The following is a 27,387-nucleotide window of genomic DNA, read 5'->3' on the forward strand; positions in this document are numbered from 1 at the left end:
AGCACTTAAAACAGTGCTTAGCACCTAGTTAAGCGCTGAACAAAATACCATAATTATTATTTTAAAAAGAATGAAAATGAAAATGGAACCTGGGTAGGATCAGGGAAGAAAAATATCATGAACCTTAAACTGAAATGACAGGAAAATGGACGAAAGCCCAGAGCCTCAGTTGGAACAACAGATAGCCAGGTTACATCCAATATGCAAATCTGAACCCCCTCAATGCATCCTCGACTGGCAGTTTTAAATAACTTTACTATAATGGAGATAAAGCACTGAAAAATGTTGACTGCCACTGGTAAAGGCATTTCAACAGTTTACATTAATAGGATGCTATTTCATTTTCTTTTTTTATAAAAAGATGTATGTACTAAGACAAAGTCACAATAAGTTAGTGTTTTCATAAAACATGCTGGATTTTTGTTCCCGTGTCTATACACTGTTACTGTCTTAATTCCTAAATGTCATGACAGCATACTAAATAACTGAGGTACATTAGTTTACATCTTTTTATAGGTATTCTAAAAGGGTTAATTTTTATCTTCCAGTTTTTCTTCATCGTCGCCAAAGAAGAGCAAAGGAAACATTCCTAGAAGACAACCAATGGCCACTCCAACACCTTTACCCTGATGAGACACAAGGGTAAAAAAAAAAATTTTTATTTGCTGTCAGGAAGAAAACATAGTAATTACTATATGCTTGAGGATTGATAGAAGGTGGTCCTTGCCTAAGAAAACTGAGAATTGACTTGTGATTATACTACATTCTAAACTCAGTGATAGTAAACATCTCTCTTAGACTTGGGATTCTTATGACAGTTTCTGGCAACATGAGCAAAGTACAAATTTAAATCAATGAAAAAAAGTCAGCTAGTCTCAGGCAAGTTATACACGAAAAACTCCAATGAAAACACCGATTCTTAGCCAGCCCTGTCCAAATGAATACTACAATCTTAATCCTTTGCCACTGAAAAATCTAGAATTTTATCAGAAATGTCCTATTTTATCTTTACCTTTCAGAGAAAACATTTGTGAAAAATCATGAGCATTCATTTTCACCATGTATATTTGCACTTTGCTGAGTCCTCCCATTAAGCCAGAAGGAAAATTCAATATTGGCAGCTGAAGCACTCATGAACTCTTACTCTTTTCTTCCTTAATGCAGATTATCACAAAATAAACTTTGGTCAAATACTTTCATCCTCTCCCGCTTAGGGAATTATCCAGCTTTGCTTTCATACTACACATTTATCAATTCCACAGCATTTTTGAAATGGGCAATCATATATCAACATACTTCTTGGATGATTTGGAAGAGTGGCAGTAATTGAGATTTTGGTGTGTTTTAGATAAAAGAATACACTCTACAAATATTCCCTTAAAAGTAAGGCAGTAAATGCATAGGAAGCTCAACAGATCAATCACGCGCAGGTATAAATCAGTGATTCTTACTCTTGGCACTTAATTTGAAATCAAAATTGTTAAGCAAAATCTAGAGGGGAGTTTCCTTAATTTAATAGGAATTGCTACTGCTACATATATGTTCTTTCCATACCGAGACGGCTATGATTTCAAATTGACTGCCTCAAGTAAAAAATAAGACTGTCCAAAACTTTACATCATTCATGTTCGGCAATGATTAGAACTAAAAAATTTTAGAGCGCATATTGCATTTTACAGCTAACAAGGAAAAAAAATAAACCTCAAGGAGTCAACCAAAATCTCTCTGAGGTCTCTGAGAACTCGGCCTTCCCTGCTGAGGACTGGTTTTCTTTTCATCTTGCTTCTCTCCTCAAGTCAAGTTTCTTTAACTTCAAAGCGGGATATCAAACTCCAGCCAGGTCATCATCATTAACAGCCTTTAAGGAGCAAAACTCCATGGAGGAAACTACAGGGCTAGTACTCCCTGCCCTCAAGGAGTTTACACTTCCTATCATCATTCACAGCTGGAACTGCCCACCATTTGAACGGGACATTATTATAAGTTTAAGCATTAATTTCTCTAATGCCTTAATTACATATTAAATTAAAAAAGTTCCACTCACCAAGTGGGCACTAACTCGTGTTTGCCACATATCGACTTGCTTCGGCGTCAAATCAGGAATTGAAAGGCCTAATCTAGCGGCTAAAGCTTCCACATAGCCTGCAAGACTGAAAAAACATGACACATGTACAATGCAACAATCAAATGTATTCACTGAGCACTTACTGTGGGCAGAGCATATAATATACAACAAATAACAGAATTGGTAGACCCATTCCCTGCCTGCAACTTTAAACACTGTACGAAAATATTCTTAGGGTTTATTGACCCATCATTTGTATGAGGTGTTAATACTGTAGAAGGAAATAGTCATTTTTCACTTTTGATGTGTTCCCCGCCCCCTCAATCTGCCTTAAAAAGCTTTCAGAGGATTGATAAACACCCCTTCATGTGGATCTCCTACACTCTTGGGTCTAAAATATTAGTTCCATAAACATTCTCTTATAAAAAAAAATTGTGCTTTTCATCCCATCCTTTTAATTCCAACTTACCCAAGTCCAGCTAAATCTGAAACAAGATTTCCCAAAGCAGCAGCTATAAGATTGAAAAACCAAAAAACGGATTAGTTTCAATGAAACTGAGGAAGTTTTAATATCCCACATTGTGAGCAACAGGGGGGAAATTTAAACAAAACCAACCAAAGGAAGAGCTAGTGCCCCTCAAAACTGCTGTTACTCGGCCCAAAGAGAAAAACTCAGCTGGAAAAACTCAGTGAAAAACTCACTCACTCACCCCGATGTAAAAGCCTGACTCGGATTCCCCAGAGGAGGTGGAATTCTAACCATGGTGGCCGCAGTGTTTCTGCTGGCTCAACAACCCAAGGCTTTCTGACCGAGATGGTTCCTGCTGCTCTGTGGGCTAATCCCTGCCACATTTCATAGCCGGGTTTCAGCTACTGCCCTGGTTCTGAGGCAGCGAGGGAAGGGGAGGTGAACTCTCAATGTTTTTGTTCCCTGTGTTGCCTCTGACCAGCCTAAACCCATTCCCCCAAATCAATCTCCTCGGTTTTTCCCAATCTCCTTCAGCTTGGCACAAAGCAGACCATTACATATGGATTCTGACAACAAATGTGGGCTGATCCCACAGCACATATGTTCATATCTGCAATTTATTTATCTATATTAATGTCTGTCTCCCCCTCTAGAATGTAAGCTTGCTGGAATGTCTCTGTTTACTGTTATATTGTGCTCTCCCACATGCTTAGGACTAATGTTCTACACACAGTCAGCGCTCAGTACCGATTGAATGACGATGGCATCTACTTTCCACTTGCCCGCTAATAATTATAAGGCTAAATCCTCCAGCTTTGGGAGTCGAGGAATCACAGAAAGGAACTGGGGGGAGATGATGTTTCTGAAGCCTTTTCGCTATTCTAATTTTCCTTTCCCACACTAAATAGCTGATCCCTTACTAGTGAATTGGTGTCATTTTAGGAGGGCCAAGTTTGGCAGAGGGGAAGCTACAGAGAAATACACTGCATGGGAGCAGCAAGTTAGGAACCCAGACTACCTGTTATCATCACAAAATACCTATTAGGGTACATCAGAAGTAACAGATAACAAATGACTGTTGAGGCTCAGAAGAGTGTTTTTAAATATGCAAAAGATGAAGAGCTCTATTTCAGGTTTCTATTCTGAATAATGTCCCAAAGGATATTTCAGAATTTAAAGTTCATTCAAATGAACAAATGACTCTCTTCAGTAAACAAGAGCATTCTCAAAATGAATTCAATGGCTGAGCAGTAAGCTAAGGCCTAACAGAGTCAGGACAGGGATGATACATTTTACACTACTTGCCTGCCATCGTGGAAATTCCAAGGATAACTCCAATAGACAATTCTATCTGAGTTCCCTGAAAATGATAAACGTTTAGAAAAATTAAATACTTATGGAATCCATATTTGGAAATATCTGAAAATATTGCGGTAGGGATAGCCATTTTCTTTTTAAATGGCAAGTAAGACAGACAATGGAATTCCTCTCCACATAAGCGCACAAAACATTTCAGAAGAATTAGATCTGTTTTCGTTGCAGATACAAACATTTACACAAAATAAATAGGTTAGCAAGATAAACTGTCGGTGTTTAAAATGTCTGCAAACAACGTACAGAGGAACACATACTTTTTTCCCCTTGAAAATTTCTGTTCACAGAATAATACTGACAATTCACTTTTAGAGATATTAAGAATCCCAGATATTAAGAATGTAGTGTTTATTAAAAAGAGAAAACAGAAAAAGGTCTTTGGATGATCACAGATTATATCATCCTCACTTTTAATTCCAAAGCTAAAAAGTGAATTGTATACTTTCTCAGCATTCTGCTTGCAAACACTGAAACACCTTTCATTCCTAAATCAATATTACCCAAAAGCTTACTATTAAAGCACTAACTCATCTCATACATCTATACATCCATCTCTCTTCTTTCTATCTGAAAATTACAGAAAATTAAGAAATCTGTCTCCTTCACTAGATTGTTCACTCCTTAAGGACAGGGAACATGTGTACAAATTCTATAGTACTCTCCCAAACACTTACTATAATCCCCTGCACACTGTAAGCACTCAAATATCACTGATTGAACTATGCACACCTGATGCCACGCTATTTCCAGAGCACTCAACTGACTAGTTCAATTCACTAATCCTCAACCTCCCTGGAGAAAACTAGGGGGTCAGTTTATCACTTCTGTTACTGATGTGGGAAGTCACAGGTTGAAATCGCCAGAGGTTATTCAATGAGCAAATTAAAGGTATGTATTAAGTGTTTATGATGTGCTGAGTACCGTACTAAAAGCTTGAGAGAATACAATACAAAAGAGTTGGTAGACTGGTCCCTTTCCACCAGGAGCTTTCAGTTTAGCAGGGAGACAGAGTTTACAGTGTAGGGGGGAGGCAGACATTAAAATCAATTATGGATCTGGACGTAAGCACTGAGAGTTGAGAGTTTTAGAGATAGTGTGAGAGTGAGTTGAGAGTTTTAGAGATAGTTTGAGAGTGCTTAAGGGTACAAATTCAAGTGCATAGGTGATGAAGAACGGAGAGGGAGTAAGGGGAAATGAGCCCTTAATTGAAGAAACCCTCTTGGAGGAGATGGAATTTGAATAGGGCTTTGAAGATGAGGAGAGTGGTGGTCTGCCACAAAAGAAGGGGGAAGGAATTCCAGGCCAGCAGGAAGATGTGTTCCAGGAGTTAGAGGCCAGATAAATTTGACTGGGGTGCAAAGAGGAGGTTGGCGTTGGAGAAGTGAAGCGTGCTGGTTGAATTATAGAAGGAAATCAGTGGAGTAGAAGAGGGGGCAAGCAGATTGAGTGTTTTAAAGCTCTCCTTTAAAATAAGGAGTGTCTGTTGGATGAAAAGGTGGATGAGCAACTATTGGAGGTTTTGGAGGAGTGGAGAGATGTGGACAGGACTAAAATGTGAGCTAAGATTCTCTCACTTCCAGCCCAGTGCTCAAACCTGTAAGTTACCTTTCCTCTTACTGCGGTTACTGTAATTTATATTAGTGTCACTAGCTTGCAAGATACTTGAGGGCAGAGATTATTTCTATAAATTCTATTGTACTGTCCCAAGTGCCTAGTAGAGTTCTATTATTGATTAGCTGACTTAAGGGCAATCCCTCCAATTGGACTCAGAAACCTGAAGTGTCCGTCTAAAAAGGGACAAACTACAAGAGGAATGTTTAGCTACCTATTTGGAATTCTTCAACCAGAGTGAGGGAAAGATAAATTTACCTCAGTCTTCCTTCTCCTTGGACTTTCAGATTCCACCCCTTTAAGACCCAGTTCTTGCTGCATAGTTGTCTCCCACAGACTATAAGGTGATTTAAATTTTAGGGTAAATGTTGTACGATGATGAAGTTACACTTAGAAGACTCAGAAAAGCAAATTAATAGGAAAATATCTTCTAAGGATGATTTCACTAAAGTTAAAAGGTATTTGTGGAGAAAAAATTGTTTACTGAAAGTTAAAAGTCATGTTAATGCCTTTAAAGAATTGGAAACAAGTGAAGGGAAAAAACTTACAGCAACAATCATGATTGCATTATCCAGAAAGCCAAACCCTACGAAAGGCAATGCATTGTGGATGAACACTGAAAAACATCAAAGGTGAAAAAGCAATAAGTTGTTGATACAAAATCATTCTTTTAAAATGCTTTAACTTTGCATGGTAAAACAGATAAATGTGTCTGTCAAATATCACACTGTTATCTTCAGGCATGCTAATTTTGACCCAGTTCTTTGTGACATGCTTTCAAACCATCACTTCCTCTCACTCTCAGAATCAAAGAGGGCCTAATAAAGACTGATGTCATAAATATTTTGGCAAACCATATCATCGGGTTCTCTAGGTAATTTGAGATTTAGAAAAGATATGGTTGCTAAGATAAAATACACAAAACAGACACACATCATGAGACTGACAACGAGAAACTAAACACAAACATCCCTCTTGATGTTCAACCCCAGGAGTGGCACCAAAGAGGCTTTGGGGGGTCTTCCAGAGGAGAGCAAGAAGGAAAGGGCCAAAGGCAAAAACCAGCTAGAAGAAGCATGGGCCTAGGAGTCAGAAAACCTGGGTGCTAATCCTGGCTCAGCCACTTGCCTGTGTGTGAACTTGGTCACTTCATTTCTCTGTGTCTCAGTTTCCTCCCAGCATCCAGGATCTAAGTTTTGGTCTGGTCAAATCCATAACCTATGCTAAATCATTTTCTTCCTTCTTGACTTTGCATTATTATATCATTTTAAGTCTTTTTTTCCCCATTTAATTTCTTTATCTAACAATTTAGGCCTTTCATTGATCATTCTAATTATCGGATAAAGCAAAGGCTCTACCCTTGATTCCCAGCACTACCCACTTTTGGAAGTGACTAGTACAACACGCAGGACTAAAGGGGACAGTTCCAGGAAACATTGTTTCTTATTTCTAATCTCCATCTTCCGCAAATGAACACCTCAAGACTGCATGGATTTACCAAATCGCTAACAATTACACACATTTTAACAATTTCACAGCCATTACCATATCTCAGCATTCCAGGCGAGGGAGGAGGAGCTTCCAACTTTTCTAAAAAGGAAAGAAGAGGGTGGGGGTGGGTGGGCAAAATGAGTTACTTAGGTACTGAGTTATAAATTTCACGATATTGAAAAGCCACCACCATAATACATTACACCATTATCTGAATGACATTCGATGTGAGAAAACTGTTGAGGATTCATGCGGATAACACTTTTGGGGAGATTAACCAGAGTTCATATGTATTGGTCATTATTATTACCCAGATAATGAATTGGACTGGTTTCAAGGATTAAAAATTAAGTTCCAATCCCAGATTCACGTGGAATTTCGTGGCCTTGGGGAATGTTCTCATCTCAGTAAAATAGGCCTTTTAAACAAGTAAACTGTATGTACTTATTTTACCAAGGAATTATTATATTTATAATGAGTGTGCTTGTGAAGATGTAGGAATTTCAGATGATCCAGTCTGTGAAATGTAAAGTGTTATAAATTCTATATTGTGCATTTAATACATATTACAAAACAAGGAAATACAAGCATGCCTCCTACTTAGCTGAAGAGCACCCAATACCTTCTCCAATCATTTGCAACACCAACAGAGACCTTCCTAGATTCATGTTTTGTGTGTTTTGTTTTTTCTAAGTTGGTAAAATGAAAAGGCAGGTTGAATTTTCAACCACCTACACTTTAGGCCAACAATGAATAGAAAACAGTTATTTAAGGAGGCAACGAAAAATGAGCCATACTTTTACATAAGCTTTAGTTACACAGTGACACTGTATTTCATCATTATAATAAACAATTTTCTTTGGACCTAAACCAGAACATAAACACTTTAAAAGGATTATCATTACACCTAAAGATTTCAAGATTACTGATAACTAGTTGCAGAGTAGCGCTCTCTCCAATCTGACAGTAAGAGGCCCAAAATAAACTGATACAAGCCTACTGTTGGCTAACATACTATAAACAAAAAACAAAACCCAGGAGGACTTGTAATTTATAAGCCATAACACTTTAAGCATTATTCAATATATCTACAACAAGATCCACCAGCAGTCCATTGGTTATAAAATTCATTGAAGAAAAAACAGCCTCAACAACATTTGTATAAATTCTTAAAGAATTCAGAGAAATGCTGATGTTCCAATAGCTTTTGATTTTCAACTCTTCCAGAGTAATTCTGTGGTTACTGGGTCTTTGACCATTACAGCCTACCACAAAAAAACCAACTTATAAAGCATGCAATGTTTCTTTTCAGGTTTTATGACAAATAGATGGAATATAATCTACCACTGAACCCATACAGTTTTCTGGTGTGACAAACATGCAAAAGTAGTGTTACATACCAGCACTATCTGTTAGATGAATTACTCTCATCATCACTACAGTCCTGACATTGTGAGGAGTGGTCCTTGCCAGTTGATCGGAACTTCTTGGAATACCTAAAATTCAACAAGCACCACCTTCCCAGTAGAACGAGTTTACAGAGCCCTTCCTTTTAGTTCTTCCTAAACATCGAAGACACCCATTAATGTGCTAAAAAGGAATAGAAATCTACTAAGGAAGTTGGATATGGTATAGTAGTGAAGGAGAGAATTCCAATTCTGGAATACTCCAGATCAATTAGCTGCAATCACTATTCTTCCTTCATCACTATAAATAGAAATGAAACAGCAGTGGAGTTAAAAAAAAAATGGGAAAAAGAAAACTAAGTAAGCGCAAGTGAGGCAGAGCAGAGAGGAGACCCTCGAGTTGAGAGATGAAATTAGAATTTAAGGCTCAGTTGTTCTACTTTCCTGCCTCATCTGTTGAGAGGTTGTCCAGCAAGTGGACTCAGGATTTTCCTGAGAAAGTGAAGTCAATTTGGAAAACGTCCATCTATAGTTCGAACTATCATTTTGAGGATTTCTACACTGAGTAAACCGGTCTTGTATTTGTTATTTTGACTGTCAAAAAATATGATAAAACTCAATATTTTAATGATTCAATTTCAAAAATAAAGTCAAACACTCTTTATAGATTGAACAGCTCCTCTTCCCCTCCCCTCCCTCTGCTCTTCCCCCTTCCCTTCCCCTTCCTTCAGCACTGTGCATATTTGCATATATTATTTATTACCCTATTTATTTTGTTAATGAGGTGTATATCTCCATGATTCCATTTATCTTGATGATGTTGTTTAGTTTTGTTCTATTTTGCTTTGCTATCTGTCTCCCCTGTTTAGACTGTGAGCCTGTTATTAGGCAGGGACTGTCTCTATCTGTTGCCGAATTGTAAATTCCAAGCGCTTAGTACAGTGCTCTGCACATAGTAAGCGCTCAATAAATACTACTGAATTAAACACATCAAACACTACCAAGAAATATCTGGGGGCTAAAAAATAAATCCAAGGGGGATGGTTGAAATAGAATATAAATATCCAACATGTGAGGCCATTTCTCTTACGAAGCTAAACATTTATTGGAAATTATTGTATTAAATTTACGGGTTCCATTTTTAATTCTTATTTTTGAAAACAGCCTTTCTTCTATAGTTACAAACAGTGGATCTCTTGTTAAAATTTGCACTTTTGTTATCAACCTCCTTGAGGAATGTTTGAGATCCTGGTCCATCCAAAATCCCAGTGATCTACGAGTCAGAAATGTCCAGTTTGGGGGGGGGGGGTTAACTCCATATTGATGAGGAAGGTTAGGGGGAGATGAATGTAGGGCCCTGGGAATTTGGGAAACAGATGTGGGTGGGAAGAGGGAGCCGTGAGCCAGATAATAGAGTTTTTACTACAAATGACTGGTTAAATAGCTCCTGATGGGAGCCGAGGTGAAGAGTGGAGAGAATGAAGCAAGAGGAGAACGGGCTGGAACCTGGCCAGAGCCAGTTTGATCCACAGTGCCTTCCTACGGTTCCTTTCCTTGTCCACAGTGCCCTAGGATGAGGATCTTCTTAGCTCTTCAAGTCTTGGGGGTTGATCGGGTGGCCAAAAGCTCCTGTCTCCAATCATATTTACTGAGCGCAAAGCATTGTATTCAGCACTTGGGAGAGTAGAGAGTTGGTAGCCACAATTCCTGTCCACAGTGAGGAGAGGGGTAATTCTGATAGTCAACCCAATTTCTTACTGTTTCTAAACAGTCGTTAAAAATTGGCCTATTATATAAACACAACATATGACCTATTTTCAAATGGAAATCCACAACAGCCACATCTTTCCCAATTAGGTAAAGCGGAGAAAAGACTGAGTTATTATGCTGTCCTTCTCAAATCCTTTGGGGCCACTGACAGACAGAATATGGCAATGGACGGATTATTATTGTCCTCATTTTGATAGTGTTTATGTCCTTAATATAAAAACGAGAAGCAATACAAGTTCTGTGAATACTGAATTTAGAAGTGCCTTTAAAAGGTTCATTTAAAGACTAACCCAATACTTTATAAACCTCCACTTACCAGGGAAATGAAAAGTAACCACATTTAAACAGAAATGTAGGCCATAGCTCTTAAAGAGTCGATTTAAGGCATGCCAACACTAACCCCCAATCTACTAAATATTACCTTTTGCTAGATCTCCAAAATATCAAATACTTTTGAAAGAAAGTCTTAGGAAGAAAAAGCCTTAGCTCTCCACTCTGATGGACTAACTGGATAATCTGATGAAAAAGTAAACTTATTTCACTCCACCAATTACAAGCACAGTGCATAAATGAATAGAGGCTAAATAGGACAATTGCTTCAATATAATATACTATCGCATGAAAAAGTACTGACAGCAGCATTTTATATTTAAGTATTAATGCCTATTTACTATTTACTGTAACTTACTATGCTATTTCAATCATATTTACTGAACGCTTACTTTGTGCAGAGCACTGTACTAAGAATCAATTCCCATGGCTCCTTTGGTTAGAATGACATCCTTATTTATTTACAAATGTTGCACAATGTATACCTCTTCGTGTATTATTTAAAAGTTATTTAAAATTAAAAATAATTCTGGATCAACCCAATGAAATAGAATCTTGGAGCTGAGCCCAAAACATACCCCAAGTAGATGCTGGGGAGTGTTGAACAGTCAGAGTTCTAACCATTAAGGAAAAAGGGTTTGCACCCTCTGCAAATCTGGAACATTTGTTTCCAGCTGTCCCAAGTCACACTTCCTCAGACCTTTTAAAACTGTGCCAGCCAGTGGGGGAGACCAGAATGCAAAATGATTGCCGTGAGCATTTTTATTCAAGGACCCCAGAAAATATGGGCCTTAAAATAGAAATCTAGCCCTTTATCACAGAATGCCATCCCTGCAAATGGAGAGAGCTGACTGCATTGATTACAGTCGGCACAAAACACCCCTCGAAAAGACTGAAATATTGACAGTTACTTGTACTGTTGACAATTCCTTTTATAGCTAAATCCTGCCACCCACCACTTGATGACTTACCTTCTTGGAGAAGTTTGAATTACCATCAGTCGTTGAACCAGCAACAACCACAAAAAGGAGATGGTGACCAGCCAACCTCTCTGTGTCGAGGCCTAACAACCTTATATTAGCGGCTGAGTAGCCTTAGATTAGAAGAAAGGCTTTCGCCTTTCAAGACCCATTACTGTATGCCAAACACTACTAAGCTCTGCTTTTTAAACACACGACTAACTCCACCGGTAGCAATAGTCATAATTTTCAAGCCACATAAAATCTATTTAAAAGCATTTTGCTTGACTCTCCATATGAAGTAGCTTCTCATACTTAGTCACCTGATGGAAGAGGTCAGCCGTAGAATAATTATTCCCTTTTGATTTATTAAATTCTTCAAACTGCTGCAAGTACCAACATGCTATTTTGAGCATATAGCTACAATTAAATTTCTTTCATACAAACTTGACTCAATAAATAATTCAATCCTTGGGTAGATGATAAACGCTGAACTCAAAAAGTTAAAACTACAAGCCAACGTGACGAGTTTGCATATAATAGGAGCCGGATGAATTTATGCAAATACTTAAACTTCATGCAGCTAAAAATGAGCAGTTTTATGCAAACCATTCCGTAAGGGAGTTCTCTGTTCAAACCGGAAAACAGCCCCATATCCACGACTAGAGCACGTGCTTGTTTTTGAACACACTTCACTGCAGCCAAGTATTAGTATTATTCAAAAAGATTTTATTCATAAGACATGCCACTGCAGAGGACAGGCACACTTTGTAGTAAGAACGCCCAAGTGACTAGCAGCCGAAGGTGACAATGGCAAGCCTGAATAATTCATTCATTCAGCCATTCGGAAAGACCCCATGATGAGGTAGAGGGCTCAGAGTTCCTGGTTTACAACCACATTGAGTAGTGTCCCTCGCTCCCTGAAAGAAAGGAAAGGATCCATCCCTGGGTGGGGCATGAGAAAAGGAAGTCTTAGTTGGTGGAGAAGTGGGGAGGGGGTGCAGAGTGATTCCCTTATCCATATCCAGACACTGCATGAGACAGATATCATGAAAATCAACAACAACAAACCAGCAACTGGCATCCATAAGGAACCAGCACCAAAGCAGGTGGCTTGCTAGAACAATTAATCACTCAGTAGTATTTACTGAGTGCTTACAATGCGCAGAGCACTGTACTAAGCATTTTGGGGAGTACGCCAGAACAGAATTAGCAGACATGTTCCCTGCCCATAAATGAGCTTACGGGCAAGAGGGGGCGAGAGAACAAGCGGAGGAAAATGCAAGATTCTACTGTAATCGCCGAGTATAAGATGTGTGCAGAGCACGGTACCGGGCATTGGCCAAGCACCGGAAAACCACAGACTAAATCAGCTCCTGAATCACTAAGAACTGAAAACCAAAAGTGTAAAAATAATCTATCAGTCAACAGTTATTTACTGAATGTCCCCTGGATGTGCCTGGGAGGCACTATAGCAGTTAGAGCGCAGGATTCATTCATTCCTTCATTCAATCGTATTTACTCAGCGCTTACTGTGTGCAGAGCACTGTTGTAAGCGCTCGGGAAGTACAATTCAGCAACAGATGGAGACAATCTCTGCCCACAATGGGATCCCTGCCCTCGAGGAACTTAGATTCTCTCAGAACGCTTACAGCACAACCAACATGCCTCTTTCCATTACATATTTAAATGGCATTTTTTAATATCTAAAAAGTATACAGACATAGGGTATTATGAAAAATATGTATATTAGAAATTGTCTTTAGAAAATTATTCCAATACCAAAACTTTTCTTCCTCAAATTAATCGAATGATAAATAGATTTCTTGAAATGAAAAGATTTAATTAATTAAGGTCTCAAACAAAAATAAAAACAGAAAATCTGGACCAAGATGCCACACTAAAATCCTGCAGCTGTCGTTGTTACTGATGTATTTAAAATAGAAGTGCACACGATTTAAGTGTTAAGTTTAAAATGGAGGATTTTAAATCCTGCTTAGTTTAAAGAAATGCAATCTATAGGATCTCAAATTGTCTTTATATTTGAGGAGAACGGAGCAGATCAACAAATAATAATAATAATAATAATGTTGGTATTTGTTAAGCGCTTACTATGTGCCAAGCACTGTTCTAAGCGCTGGGGTAGACACAGGGGAATCAGGATGTCCCACGTGGGGCTCACAGTCTTAATCCCCATTTTACAGATGAGGTAACTGAGGCACAGAGAAGTTAAGTGACTTGCCCACGGTCACACAGCTGACAAGTGGCAGAGCTGGGATTCGAACTCATGACCTCTGCCTCCAAAGCCCATGCTCTTTCCACTGAGCCACGCTGCTTCTCTAACAAACGCATGGGGTTTTATGGGCAATACCCTGAATCAACTATTCCCCATCCAATAAACAAAACACTGAAAAGTGAACTGTCAACTGATCTGTTTAAAGTTCAGGACTAATGGTATTTCTGACAGTCTTCACCATTCTATTTTCACGCAGTGTTTTTCAAAAACCTAATAACCTTCTTCCACTTGGAAAAAAGTCAAAGTGGAAGTCTTTTGTCGATTTGTTTGTTTATATTTTTGTGGTATAGCTTGGTTGACTTTTAAATAATACAAAACATGAGGAAAAAAACAACTTACATTTAGTCTTAAGTTGCCCTCCTTTAAGTCATTCTGCCTTAAAAGCTAAGAAATGTCACCTGTACTAGAAGGATTTCTGCAAAACCTGAGGAATAAGAATTCTTCCACCGTTTAGGATGGAAGAATGTCTGCCGGAAGAGACTGATTCTTCAGTTAAGAGATTTGAGCAGCTCTACTCACCCTTTCCAACTGCCAGTCATATCCCCATTTTTATTTTTGAGGAGGGGTGATTTGTGTTAAGTGCTTATTATGTGTGAGACACTGTACTAAGCATTGGGGTAGATACAAGCTAATCAGGTTGGACACAGCCCATGTCCCACAGTCTTAATCTTCATTTGCAGATGAAGTAATTGAGGCACAAAGAAGTTAAGTGACTCTTCAAGGATCACAAGCAGACAAGTGGCAGGGCCAGGATTAGAATCCAGATCATCAGACTCCCACTGCTTCTCAATTGAAATAAAAGTTAACAGAGAATAAAAATGAAAAATGTACAAGACAACTTCTTACTCAGGCTAAAAGCGCAGGTTTAAAAAAAGTCAAAGTAGGTGGAGCATGTGGTGTGAAAGAAAGAAAGGTTGTTTTAGCAAATCATACTTGCGATATAGTTTTAAAGGTACGAAACGATGAACTAAAAAGAGGAATACAGACTAATGCCACTTTGAGATAAACAACATTCAAAATTATGTAACTAACCAGGAACTCCACAGCAGGAGAAAGAGGAGGAAAAAAAACCACAATAAGGAGAAACAGTGAGAGAAGATTTATTTCAATTAAAAAAAACACCCTTAGAAAATGCCCTGGTTAGGTCAGCCATTTCCTAATTTGTTTTGGCTCTCTCTGGACACCTTTTGTAAAACAAACAAACAAAAAAATTAGGACCCCCATAGTGAGCTAACTACCAAACATGTAGCAGAAGCTGCCTCAATCTTTAAAAAACTCACATTGTTTGGGACTAGGTAATATTAAATGATGGGGATGGGGGACGATGTAGAAGTTATTTTATTTCATTTTGTATCATTTCAAGATGATAAAACTAAAACCTACCATAACTATTGTATTATCATAACTAGAGAGGTAACAACTGATTCTCAGAAGCGTATTTTAACACTGATCCTTTAGTAGTTGAAAAGTTAAGCTCGTTGTGGGCAGGGAATGGGTGCTATATTGCTGTCCTGAACTCTCCCAACCGCTTAGTAGAGTGTCCTGTTCACAGTAAGTGTGCAATAAATACAATCGATTAACTACTCATCCCTTGGGGCAGCTCAGAGGACTAAGAGCCCAGTGGCTAAATACTATTTGGCGTAATCCAAAAGATCAAGGCACAGTCAAGTTTTAGATCATTAATGCTCACATTTGAAATGCATCATCTGTATGACATTCCAAATATAAGAGGGTGAAATTTTTATGAGTCTGTAAAAATGTAGACTGAACGGCTTCTTTCATACCAAAGCAGCGTGGCTTAGTGGAAAGAGACCGGGCTTGGGAGTCAGATGACGTGGGTTCTAATCCCGGATCTGCCACTTTGCTGTGTGGCCTTGGGCGAGCCACTTAACTTCTCTGCGCCTCAGTTACCTCATCTGTAAAATGGGGCTTACGATTGTGAGCCCTACGTGGGACAACCTGATTACCTTGTATCTACCCCAGTGTTTAGAACAGTGCTCAGCACATAAGTGCTTAACAGAGAGCATAATTAATTAATACCCATCCACACTAGTGTTTCTATATCCGCAATATCCTGGTTTTCTTTGCAAAATTCCAGTGGTTGAGGGTCACGGCATTTATTAAGAGCTTACACGATACCAAGCACTGGGGTAAGATACACGATAGTTATTTTAACCACAGTTCCTGTCCCATACAATCTAAGAGACTGTGTTACACTCACTGTGGGCAGGGAATGTGTCTGTTAAATAGTGTTATATAGTGTTGAGCACCCAGTAAGTGCTCAATAAATAGCATAGTGGATAGAGTCCAAGCCCGGGAGTCAGGAGGTCATTTTGTTCTAATCCCAGCTCTGCCGTTTGTCTGTTGAGTGGCCTTGACAAGTCACTTCACTTCTCTGTGCCTCAGTTACCTCGACTGTCCAGAGCCATTGCACTGCAAGGGCTTGCACATGAAGGTCCATTTGGGAAGCTGGGCTTCTTAATTTTGTTTAAAAAAAAGAAAAATCCTTTCCAGCTAGAAGAAACCACCTTTTTCATGTTTGAAATAGATTCTCAACCTACAGAGAGGGGGAAAACCAGGCATGCTCAACCCTCTTACACCCCAATTACCTGGAAATATTTTGCTGAAAAGGTAATTGGTTTTAAGTTCCCATTTCCTGTGCCTCTTCCCAAAATGATTTACCCTGTACATTTATTTTAAATATGGCTTCTCAAATCAAGACTCCTGAGAATTGGAAGAAATAAGCCATTATCATCTTAGCAAATTCTTATCTCTGAACTCATGCTATGGCCGTTTTCCTATAGTAACTATTATTGAACTCTACACTTTTAACCAACTTAGGATAAGCAACAACTGCCAGCTTGTACACTGAACTAGTTTCAACCTGCTCTATTTAAAGATGCATTTGCTTTTTTAAAATTCATCTTGATTTTAGTCCTTTAACGTCAGAAAACATCACTGCATACTTGATCACAGCTGACAAAGTCAAAATTAAATGAGTATAAATACATATCTTAGAAGGGCCCACAAGAAATCAATGCAAAATTAATGCAAACCACAACGCAAACAACTTCATCACTGCCCAAGCAGTTCAGTTCTTTCAAAAGAGAAATTGTTAAGCTGATGCTTTTTAGACGCAGGCACTAAAAATGTGACAAACGTAAAAGACAAAGATTGTACTATACCAAAACTATGGGTCTCTTCAGGTGATGCTACTCGCTTCACAGAAAGAATCTCAGTTTTTGGATATCTGGATGCTAAAAATATTTTTAAAGTCAAGAGCTGTTTCGTCTGTTGAGTTTTTTTGGTCTTAAAAAAAAATCATTACATTCCTACAATCCCATAGGTAACAATGAACTGTGAAAGGATTTCCTAATAGAAGCGCAGAGGACTTTCCACAGCTTCATAATTTTCCAAGCGATAAAAATCTGCATTAAAAATTTACTCCGCAAGGGCTCTTTAAACTAATAAAATACACTTAGTAAACACGATTACCACTTCACAGGCTGCAATGAAGCGGCATCCAAGACTACTTCCAATCATGTTTTGAATCCAGTATTTGGTCCAATTCCTATGTTTAGAAAGACCCTATTTAGAAAGCATGTCAGCTAGTCGCATATTTTCATGACTAATACAAGCTCTCTGCACCCCCAACCTTTTAAATTAATTAGTGCTAGGAAAGATTTTTCGCCCAAGAGTAACAGAGGAGTAGAATCTAGTGTTTCGAGTTTATTTTGGGGGTTGTCATAGGGGTGGATATTGGTTTGCTACGGATCCCCAATTGTCCCCCCTGGTTCCACCGCCAGCCTGAGGCCAGCAGATGGACAAAAATCCCACTTTGGTCCATGGCAATGAGGAGTCTCAGAAGCCTCACATTGGCAAAGCCAATTCTCCAGAAATGCCAATTCTCCAAAAGCAGCAGCAAAGAGAACCACTAGTGCAATCACCGCCTCTGCTCCCATTAGGGATCCTTTCCCAGCCACCCCAGGGAAAAGGCAGAACTTTTCACAGGTCCCGCCTTACACCCGGGGGTAGCTGGAGAGCAGGGTGGATCTGGACATATACGGCCACCTCCCAACCTCAGGCAGGCCATCTGGTCACCTGGCGCTGGCGGGTGCCGCGACCGGCTGCTGCTCCAAACCGAACATGTCTGACGTGCTGATGGATTGGCGTGGTATTCAGTGGCCCAATATTGGGTGCCTGCCTGCGTGTCAGTCTCGGCTTTTCTCACCATCTTCCTTTTCTGTCCCCGTCTTCCACCGTCACTGTCTTTTCTCTCCTCTCTCTTCCCTCTCACCTGCCCTTTGACCTCACCTCTTCTTCCTCAGAGTCCCACCGCCCTTCTCTTTTTGTACTCCACCGACCACTGGGGTGCACGGAACACTTACTGTCTGCTGAGCACTGTACTAAGCGCTTGGGAGAGTATAATACAACAGAGTTGGCTGACACGATCCCTGCCCACAGAAGCAGTAGGGTTTAACGGAAAGAACCCGGGCTTGGGAGTCAGAGGTCCTGGGTTCTAATCCAGGCTCCGCCACTGGTCAGCTGTGTGACTTTGAGCTAGTCACTTCACTTCTCTGGGCCTCAGTGACCTCGTCTGTAAAATGGGGATGAAGACTGCGAGCCTCACGTAGGACAACCTGATGACCTTGTATCTCCCCCAGCGCTTAGAACAGTGCTTGGTACCTAGTAAGCGCTTAACAAATGCCATCACTTATTTTTTTATTTTCTGAGCACTAAGAAAAATGACCACTTTATCCATGTCAACTCCCAACCACAAACTGTCTGTTGACTTTAACAAGCCATCACATTAAAGAGGGGGACAAATTAAGTATCCCCACATTACCCATAAGACTGACTATGCAGGTATGATAATACACCTTCCTTTAGTAATAGTAAGCAAAACTGTCCATTTTCCTTTGAACAATGAAAGAAAGAGCAAAGTATACATGAAGGACGTGACCATCACTAACAATCTCTCATTGCTTCCAGATTTTATATTTTACAAATATGCAGAGGTAGTGAGAATTTGTCCCCTCACAGTGACACTTTAACAGCTCAACTGCTTTACGAAGAGGAATTGTTGGTACAGGTTTCAAGAGGCCCTGAAGCACATTCGTATTTACATTTCTCTTCAATACACTGGAGAGAAGCGGTGCTGCTCACAATCAGAGAAAAGAATGACAGTTTACAAGACTAGGCTGACTCATTTTAATATCCTGGACCTACCGGTACCAGGTACGATAAAAATGCATTTCACAAGGTGGCTCTAAAAAATCAACACCAATAATACAGTATTTTGAAGACAACGAATGGGTTAATTCCTTAAGCCCACTTAAATCAAATTTAAAGAGAATGTATTTAACCATTCCGAACTCCAATCTGCTAAGGGTTTTCATTTGAACATTCTCACTATTCTTGAATTTTCACTAAATTAGCCCGAGGAGAGAATTTGATTGGTTGTTCTTTAGAGCCTATTCCTCTCCCTCCCCCACCCCCCCCCCCCCGCTTTTTTTTTTTTTTACAGCACCAGATACAAGAGGGCATTCAAAAAAACACATTCTGGTCACAAAGACAATTCAAATATGTACTTATGAAATCAAACATTCCCCTCTACTAATTATTTTTATACTCTGCTGGTCTACTTTGAAAGGTAGAGGGGTAAAGGGAACTGGAATGGTTCCCAAAGGCTAATTCTTGATGCAACTTGAAGCCAGATTTTCATAATAATACAAACAGCAGCAGCAGCACTTACTGAGTGGTGCACTGTACTAGGCACTTGAGAAGTCCAGAATAACCAAGTGATATGTTCCCTGCCTACAGAGCGCTTACTTCCTGGTGGAGTATCTAAAGACCTGCGTGGGTCGGCTTGGGTCCAAGGATCGTGACCCAAACTAATTAAGCTGCACATTAACTTTTTGGCTGAAGTTCATTCTGGCAGCAGCCCAGTTTCAGGGACCCCTCCCATGCCACCTGGGCTGGAGGTCTGGAAGCCCTGTCTTCCCCCGCAGGAAACGGGAAGCGACTGTAAGCTCATTATGGGCAGGGAAAGTGGCTAATTCTGCTTTGCTGTTCTCGCCGAAGAGCCTAGTACAGTGTTTTGCACACAACAAGCACTCAGTCAGTACCACGTCCTTGGGTCTCCGACCCCAGCCTTCGGACAACCATAGTCCTGCAAGGAGAGAGATGGTCTCCGGAGAGGAAGGGGGGGTGCCCTCCATGTTTGACGGTCAATGGGTTTGGCAGTTGACAATCAGTGGAATTTACTTAGCACTTACTGGATGCAGAGCACTGTACTAAGCACCTGGGACAGTACAACAGAGCTGGTAGACACGTTCCCTACCCATGAGGAGCTTAGAGTCTAGAAACAAGCTGATATATAAACAACAGCTGGAATACCTCCAATTTGGTCTGCGCATTGATACCGTATATTAAGTGGACTCCTAGTCATTTGGAAAAGGTTTCTCAGTTCCTCATTACTACCAGGGACAAACAACCCCCACGCATGGAGAATCTGCCTCATTTCTTTCTCAAATCCTCTCTTCTTTGCCCCCCTTCTCCTCCCGACTAGATGCTTTGCAGTGCCTCACGAAGAGATGGTGTGTGACCCTGTAAGTGTAACATAAGTCAATATTGGTTGTTGCTGATAATGAGAAAAAAAAAATCCACACTGAAGAATTATTATTGAACCTTTGACTTCAGCTACAATAAATCGTTTGGCTTCGGGTCGAATTCTAAAGCACACGCTTGAATGTACAGTTTCACCTGGCTCTACAAATCAAGGAGGATGAGTGGGCTCCTCTGTGGAGAACTAAGAGTGTTCCGATCATTTTTACGGAACAGCAGAGAAACCTGAGTTTAAAAAAGCAAAGTAGGGGGGCAGTTTCCATCACAGACCCCGAGCCTGCAGGACACTAGGGAAAAAGGGCTCCCAAGGGCAACAGTGGCAACCAGAGGACACACTGCTGCCTGGGGAATTCAAGGTGGACAACAGAAAGTGGGGTGGGAGGTATCTATGGCATCTAAATTTATTCATTCAATAAATGAATTTAGAGGCATTAAATTCTAAATGCCAAATGTTAAATGCTAAATGCCAAAGCACAAGTGTACTGAGGGGTCCATCTGGAAGAGGGCCGAGAGTCCAAAAGAAAAGTCACCTGCATCAAAATCAGGGCCCTAAATTCAGATTTCTATCACCCTCTCTGACTTTAGGTTTTTTCACGGATTCACTTTTTAAGCAAGTTATGGGTTAAGTCCCTTGAACAATTGCCTGATCTCGGATCTTTATAAACGTCTTCTGAATCTAATGCCGTACACTAGTTGCCTCAAGTAATACTACCATAAACTTACATGCCGATTTTGTTTTTCTAAATCCTTCTAGGGCACCTCGTCAATGGGAAGTAGAGAGAGGCAGGGCTTTTTAGATCCCCATTATGGCTGAGGAAACACAGAGTGCAGACCTGGCTTACCTGGTAGATTCCCCACAGACCAATGGGATCAGGGGGGAGATGCTGGAAACTTCCATCACACATAAGCCACCCCAAAACCTCACATCCTCCCCCAAGGATGGGCTCCCCAGGGTCTCCCAGGACCTCCTCACACCATCCCCCTGGTTTTTCCTTGTTGCCTGGAGCACAAGCGTCCTTAGCCGACCTCATCCCCTACTCCCCACCACCTACGAAGACTTGCAGTCTCCTCACTGCAGTGGAGGCCTGCTATTTATGCAGGACGGCAATTCGGGATTCCAAAATTCTAGCCCGTCTACAATTTCTAAGGGTCAATCCTTAAACATGAAACCGAGCTAGAAGAAAGTATCGGATAAGTGTGTTTCCCCCGGGGATATAACAGAGAGAGACAAGAGATGATTTTGGCAACTTTTTATCATTCCCTTTTCACTCTTTGAGGTACATCTCTTCTCCGGAGCTTTTTTTAATGAAATATCTAACAAGCTCTTTTGGAGTCTTGCAGGTAGGAAGGGTCTGTTTTATTGTTATTTATTTAGCACTTATTACGTACCAGGTAGATACATTTGGGGTAGATACACAGTTAATAGGGTCAGACACAGTCCCTGTCCTACAAGGGGCTCACGGTCTAAGTAGGAGGGAGAAGAGGTAATGAATCCTCAGTTTACAGGTGAGGAAACTGAGGCACAGAGAAGTTAAGTGATTTGCCCAAGGTCACAGAGTAGGTAAGTGACAGAGCCGGCATTAAAACTCCTAGGTTCTCTGACTCTTAGGTCCGTGCTCTTTCCACTAGACCACACTGCTTCCCTCACTGCTTGTCTTAATTACATCCCTTTAAAAGTTGCAGGGTTAAAAGTGTTCTTCCACCAGACCCCCCACTTAACTGTAGTTGATCTCTTGAAGAGGTCTATAACAGCTTTTAGCATTAAAGGTTACTTCTAAAACAGCACTTTTATTTTTAAAATCACAATTAAAAATACACATTTTAAACAACAATGCCAAGGTATGCCAGGGAACCTCTTTAACAGAAACCTAACCTACCAATTTTGAGTTTGGTCATGTCATAACCAACCAGATAAATAGCGACCGACGCTTGAAATTAATACTGAAAAGAAAGTTAACTCCCTGACAGGAGCAGCCAGATAAGGATGACCCATGATTTCCAAATCATGGATTTCCAAAGTACAACTTTATAACATATCCAGAAATGCCTTTTCTTAGCGTACCCAAGGCAGACTTCTTTATGCCACTGGAAATCTTAGAGGGAGCATGCTACAAGAAGGGGCAGCTTTATTTCTGCAAAATAGCTGAGCTTTGAATAGTTCAAGCCAATATCGGAGATTATTTTTAACTATTAATTCTAGAGGACCAGTAAAAGGAAAATGCACCAGTAGTATAATTTGCACTTGTTGAGCTAACCTAATTTCTCTAATTATGATGTTTTTCTAACATTTCCTTAAAAATATAAGATGCATTTCTTTTAACACGTGCAATATGAACAGCCGTTGATATTTACAAACTAAAACCTTGGCTAACATATTAGAAATCCTATTAGTGGTAATGTTAGGGAATGACCATTTAAATCCATGTCTTTTCTATTTTGTTATGGGAATTTATTTTGCTACATCAGACTGCGAGCTCCCTTCTAGCTCTAAGATTGTGGAGCGAGCATGGTCACCCTTTCATTTTTCTACCAGTCTCCCAGATAGGACCATAAATTTCTAAATATCAGTTTGGAAAGGGTAAAACTTTACAACTCCACTACAAGTCAATACTGTAGTCAAATGCAAATCGTTCTGAAGAATCTGAAAATTCACCTTCAACTAATTCAGTTTCACTGTGGAAAGCGCTTTTCAAGAATTGGTGCGTGCTATCGGCAGGTTCTTCTAGCAGATCTCACAGCAGGCGTCCCAATGACTATATATATATATATGTGTATTTTATATTTTTACATGTGTGTATAAATGTATACACATATATAAATATATGCATACACATATAATATATGCATATTTTATATACGTATAAAATATGTATATAAAATATAAAAACTACAGGGTGTCTATAGACTTTTAAATCAGCACAGAAACACCGCCTGTTGTGATTGCACATGCAGATTCCAGGAATAAGCCACTCTCCAAATATATGACTAGCTTCTTTGCCTTTGCAGACATATATTTGGAATGGTGAGCATCTTAATATGCACTGATGGGCAAGGAGACGCACCTCTGCACCTACAAGTGTGCATTTTTATGCAGATAAAGGTTGCGACTAAACCGTGTGCACTTCTCCTGCACGGTGATCCGAATTTTCATCACCTTCATTTGGGAAGGCTACCCACAGGGCAATGCAGGTGAATGTAAACAGTATCTGGAATCACAGGATACTCTCAATTCTTCTACAGTCCCCTGCGGACCAAAAAACTCAACTGATAAAACCATTCCAAATGGTGTCGAAGAGTTAATCTACCACGATCGTGTAGCTGGCAGAACGTGGTACCCTCAAGGATGCTTTGCAAAACGACAACCAAAATAAACCATGAGCATGCACCTTCAACAACCCCCCATTGTATTGAGGTTTGTTTTTTTTTGTTTTAAATGAAACGTCGATGGCCTTGAGACCAACAGCGTATATCCGACTGAAAGACACAAGGAACATTCAAAGCATGCTCACATTTCTACAACTGTATTTTCCACAAGTAACATTTTTACAAGTCACCCAAGGCAAAAAAAGCAGTTTCCTCTCACTGCCTCCTAACTCTTTTGGTCCCCTTTCGGTTGCAGCTTTTCCACAAAGATGCTGATATACAGCTTTATATAGTCCTGCTTTATATAGAGCTCCCTTTAAAAATCCCCCATGACAACACTTTCGGCCTACACGTTTGCCTTTAACTCTGTGATCGGTAGTTTGTTTTTTTCCCCCCTTTCCAGCCCCACAAATATGCTCCTAAACATTTCCTTTGGGCCTTTCCTCTAGAAAAGCAGGGCGCCGTTTCCGAACTCTCTCCTTTCTATCTTTTGTGTTCCCCTTTCCCAGCACCTCCCAAGAAACCCTATGGGATGCATTCCTTTATCGGGCATCCGTGACCCTAGACGTTCGACACCGAGAAGCTCAGAGCATCCTTGGGTCCAGAGGAAGTCACTTTTGGCTGGATGGGGCGGGGGGGGGGGGGGGGCGTTGAGACTGTGAGTCCCATGTTGGACAAGGATTGGGTCCAACCCAGGTTACTAGTCTTCACTCCAGCCCTTGGCACAGTGCCTGGCCCATAATAAGTGCTTAACAAATACCAGAATTATTAATCATCACTAAAAAAAGAAATGATCCCCCACCCCACAAGATGCCTCTTCCCACCTAGTGGGGTGGCTTTGCCCGGACAGCTGGCTACTGCGTTCCTTGACTGTAAACTCGTTCTGGGCAGGGCACACGTCTAATTCTGTTTTAGTGCACTCTCCCGAGCGCTCGGCACAGTGCTCCGCACCTAGTCAGCACTCCATAGACAGGAGTGATCGATCGACCCTGTGGGAGTGGGAGTCCTAGCCGGGGACTCGGGTGGCACTCAAGTCCCAGGCCCGGAGAGGGTGGGCACCATTTCTCCGAGGCATCAAACGGGGCTTCGGTTGAACCTTGTAGGCTGGGGTGTCTACTATAATTATTATTATTATTAATCGCATTCATTGAGCGCTTTCTTTGTGCAAAGCACTGTACCAAGTGCTTGGGAGAGTACCAGGGGGGTGCCTCTTGCTTCCAGGTAGCCTTCCCAACCTATTCTGCCCCCCGGGATGGTAAGAGGGGTGGTGGGGTGGTGCCGGGGAAGGATAAGGGGATGGGGAAAGGAAAGGAGTGGGGAAGGGGATGGGGAGGGAGAAGGGGAAAGAGAGAGAGAGAGAAGGGGAAAGAGATAAGGGAGAAGGGGAAAGTGATGGGAAAGGGGATAGGGCACGGGATGGGGAGGGAAAGGAGATGGGGAGGGAGAAGGGGAAAGAGATGAGGAAGGGGATAGGGCACGGGATGGAGAAGGGGATGGGGAGGGAGAAGGGGAAAGAGATGGGCAAGGGGATAGGGCAGGGGATGGAGAAGGGGATGGGGAGGGGGAAGGGGATGGGAAAGAGGGTAGGGAAGGAGAAGGGGGCAGAGATGGGGGAAGGGGACAGAGAAGGAGAAGAGGGATGAAGAAGGGGAAGCGGATAGGGAAGGGGGAGGGGAAGGGGAAGAGGAGGGGGTGGGGAAGGAGGAGCAAGTAGGGCAGGGGAAGGGGACGGGGGAGAGGAAGGAGATGGAGAAGGGAACGAGGCAGGGGAAGAGGGTGGGGCAGGTGGGCAGGGGCCGGGTGTGTTGTGGTTGTGGTCGTGTGGCGTGTGTGTGTCTCACCCTGGGCGATGGCGATGGACTCGAAGCGGTGGAGCTCCCTGAGCAGGCAGGTCCTCTCGGTGGAGTGCAGGCTGTAGATGAAGTCCCGGGCCGCCTGCGCCGTGTTCAGCGCCTCCATGGGCTCCTTCTTGGGGTGGGTGCCCAGACCGCGACACGGAGGCCTCCCGGCGGGGGGCCGGGACAGCGGGGACAGCGGGGACAGCGGGGCCAGAGGGGCCAGCGGGGCCAGCAGGGGCCGGGGCAGGGGCCGCAGCCGCCACATGACCCAGCGCACCCGCCCCGCAGCCCGGCCCGGCCGCTCCCACGCCCCACGACGGAACTTTGGGGCCGGAGGGAGGAGGGGAGGCGGCTCCGGGAGCTTCCCTTGCTTGCTTTCCCTCTTTCGCCGTCCGCCGTGGTTTGTCGGTCGGTCGGTCCGTGTGTGGGTCGGTCGGGTCGGTCGGGTCGGTCGGGTCGGTCGGGTCGGTCGGTCGGTCGGTCGGTCGGTCGGTCGGTCGGTCGGTCGGTCGGTCGGTCCCGCTGCTGTGGCTGGGGCTCGGCCGGCCCGACCCCACCGGGCCCCATCGGCCGACGGCCGCCAGGGGGCGCGACGGCGCCAGCCAGCCAGCCAGCCAGGCGGGGCCGCGCCTGCGCCCTGCGCCGCCCTGCGCCGCCCTCCCCTCCCCAACGCGCTCCCCGCCGCCGCCACCGGGGGGCGCGCCGCCCCCCGCTCACTCACTACTATTTATTGAGCGCTGACTAGAATGCGGGGCACTGTACTGAGCGCTCGGAACGCATAACTCGGCAACAGAGAGAGACCATCCCCGCCCGATGCCGGGCCGCGGCCAGCGGGGGGCGCGCCGGCCCTCGCTCACTCACTATTTATTGAGCGCTGACTAGAATGCGGGGCACTGTACTGAGCGCTCGGAACGCATAACTCGGCAACAGAGAGAGACCATCCCCGCCCGATGCCGGGCCGCGGCCAGCGGGGGGCGCGCCACCCTGCCCTCCCGGCCGCGGCCAGCAAGGGGCGCGCCGCCCCGCAGTCATCGAAGACTATTTAATGAGCGCTCACCAGGCGCAGAGCACTGTACTAGGCGCTTGGAATGCACAATTCGGCAACAGAGAGAGACCATCCCTGCCCAATGACGGGCCGCGGCCAGCGGGGGGCGCGCCGCCCCTCGTTCAGTCAATACTATTTCAGAGCTTACTATGTGCAGTGCACTGTACTAAGCGCTCGGAATGCATAACTCGGCAACAGAGAGAGACCATCCCTGCTCAATGACGGGCCGCGACCAGCGGGGGGCGCGCCACCCTTCCCTCCCGGCCCCGGCCAGCGGGGGGCCGCGCCGCCCCTCACTCAGTCCTATTTACTGAGCGCTTACTATAAATGCAGAGCACTGTACTAAGCGCTCGGAATGCATAACTCGGCAACAGAGACCATCCCTGCCCAATGACGGGCCGCGGCCAGCGAGGGGTGCGCTGCCCCTCACTCATTCAATACTATTTATTGAACGCTTAATAGGTGCAGAGCACTGTCCTAGACGCTTGGAATGCACAATTCGGCAACTGAGGGCGACCATCCCTGCCCAGTGACGGGCCGCGGCCAGCGGGGGGCGCGCCGCCCCTCATTCATCGAAGACTATTTATTGAGCGCTTACTAGGTGCAGAGCACTGTACTAGGCGTTTGGAATGCACAATTCGGCAACTGAGACGAGCCCTGCCCAATGACGGGCCCCGGGCAGCGGGGGGCGCGCCGCCCCTCATTCATTTAATATTGTTTATTGGGCGCTTACTAGGTGCAGA

General features: G+C 42.6%; 1 protein-coding gene across 1 annotated transcript; it reads right to left on the minus strand.

Annotated features, from left to right (window-relative positions):
- Positions 1 to 26,168, minus strand: TMEM65 (transmembrane protein 65). Its single transcript, XM_029062428.2, has 7 exons — positions 25,603 to 26,168; positions 7,065 to 7,109; positions 6,068 to 6,135; positions 3,840 to 3,894; positions 2,535 to 2,577; positions 2,045 to 2,150; positions 1 to 626 (listed from the first exon to the last, which is right to left on the minus strand). Exons 1-7 carry the CDS (start codon positions 25,862 to 25,864, stop codon positions 531 to 533), a joined length of 675 nt encoding a protein of 224 aa, XP_028918261.1. The 5' UTR covers positions 25,865 to 26,168; the 3' UTR covers positions 1 to 530.
- Positions 26,169 to 27,387: the final 1,219 nt, after the last annotated feature.

Source organism: Ornithorhynchus anatinus, chromosome 4 (genome assembly GCF_004115215.2).
Source record: "Ornithorhynchus anatinus isolate Pmale09 chromosome 4, mOrnAna1.pri.v4, whole genome shotgun sequence".
NCBI classification, from domain to species: domain Eukaryota; kingdom Metazoa; phylum Chordata; class Mammalia; order Monotremata; family Ornithorhynchidae; genus Ornithorhynchus; species Ornithorhynchus anatinus.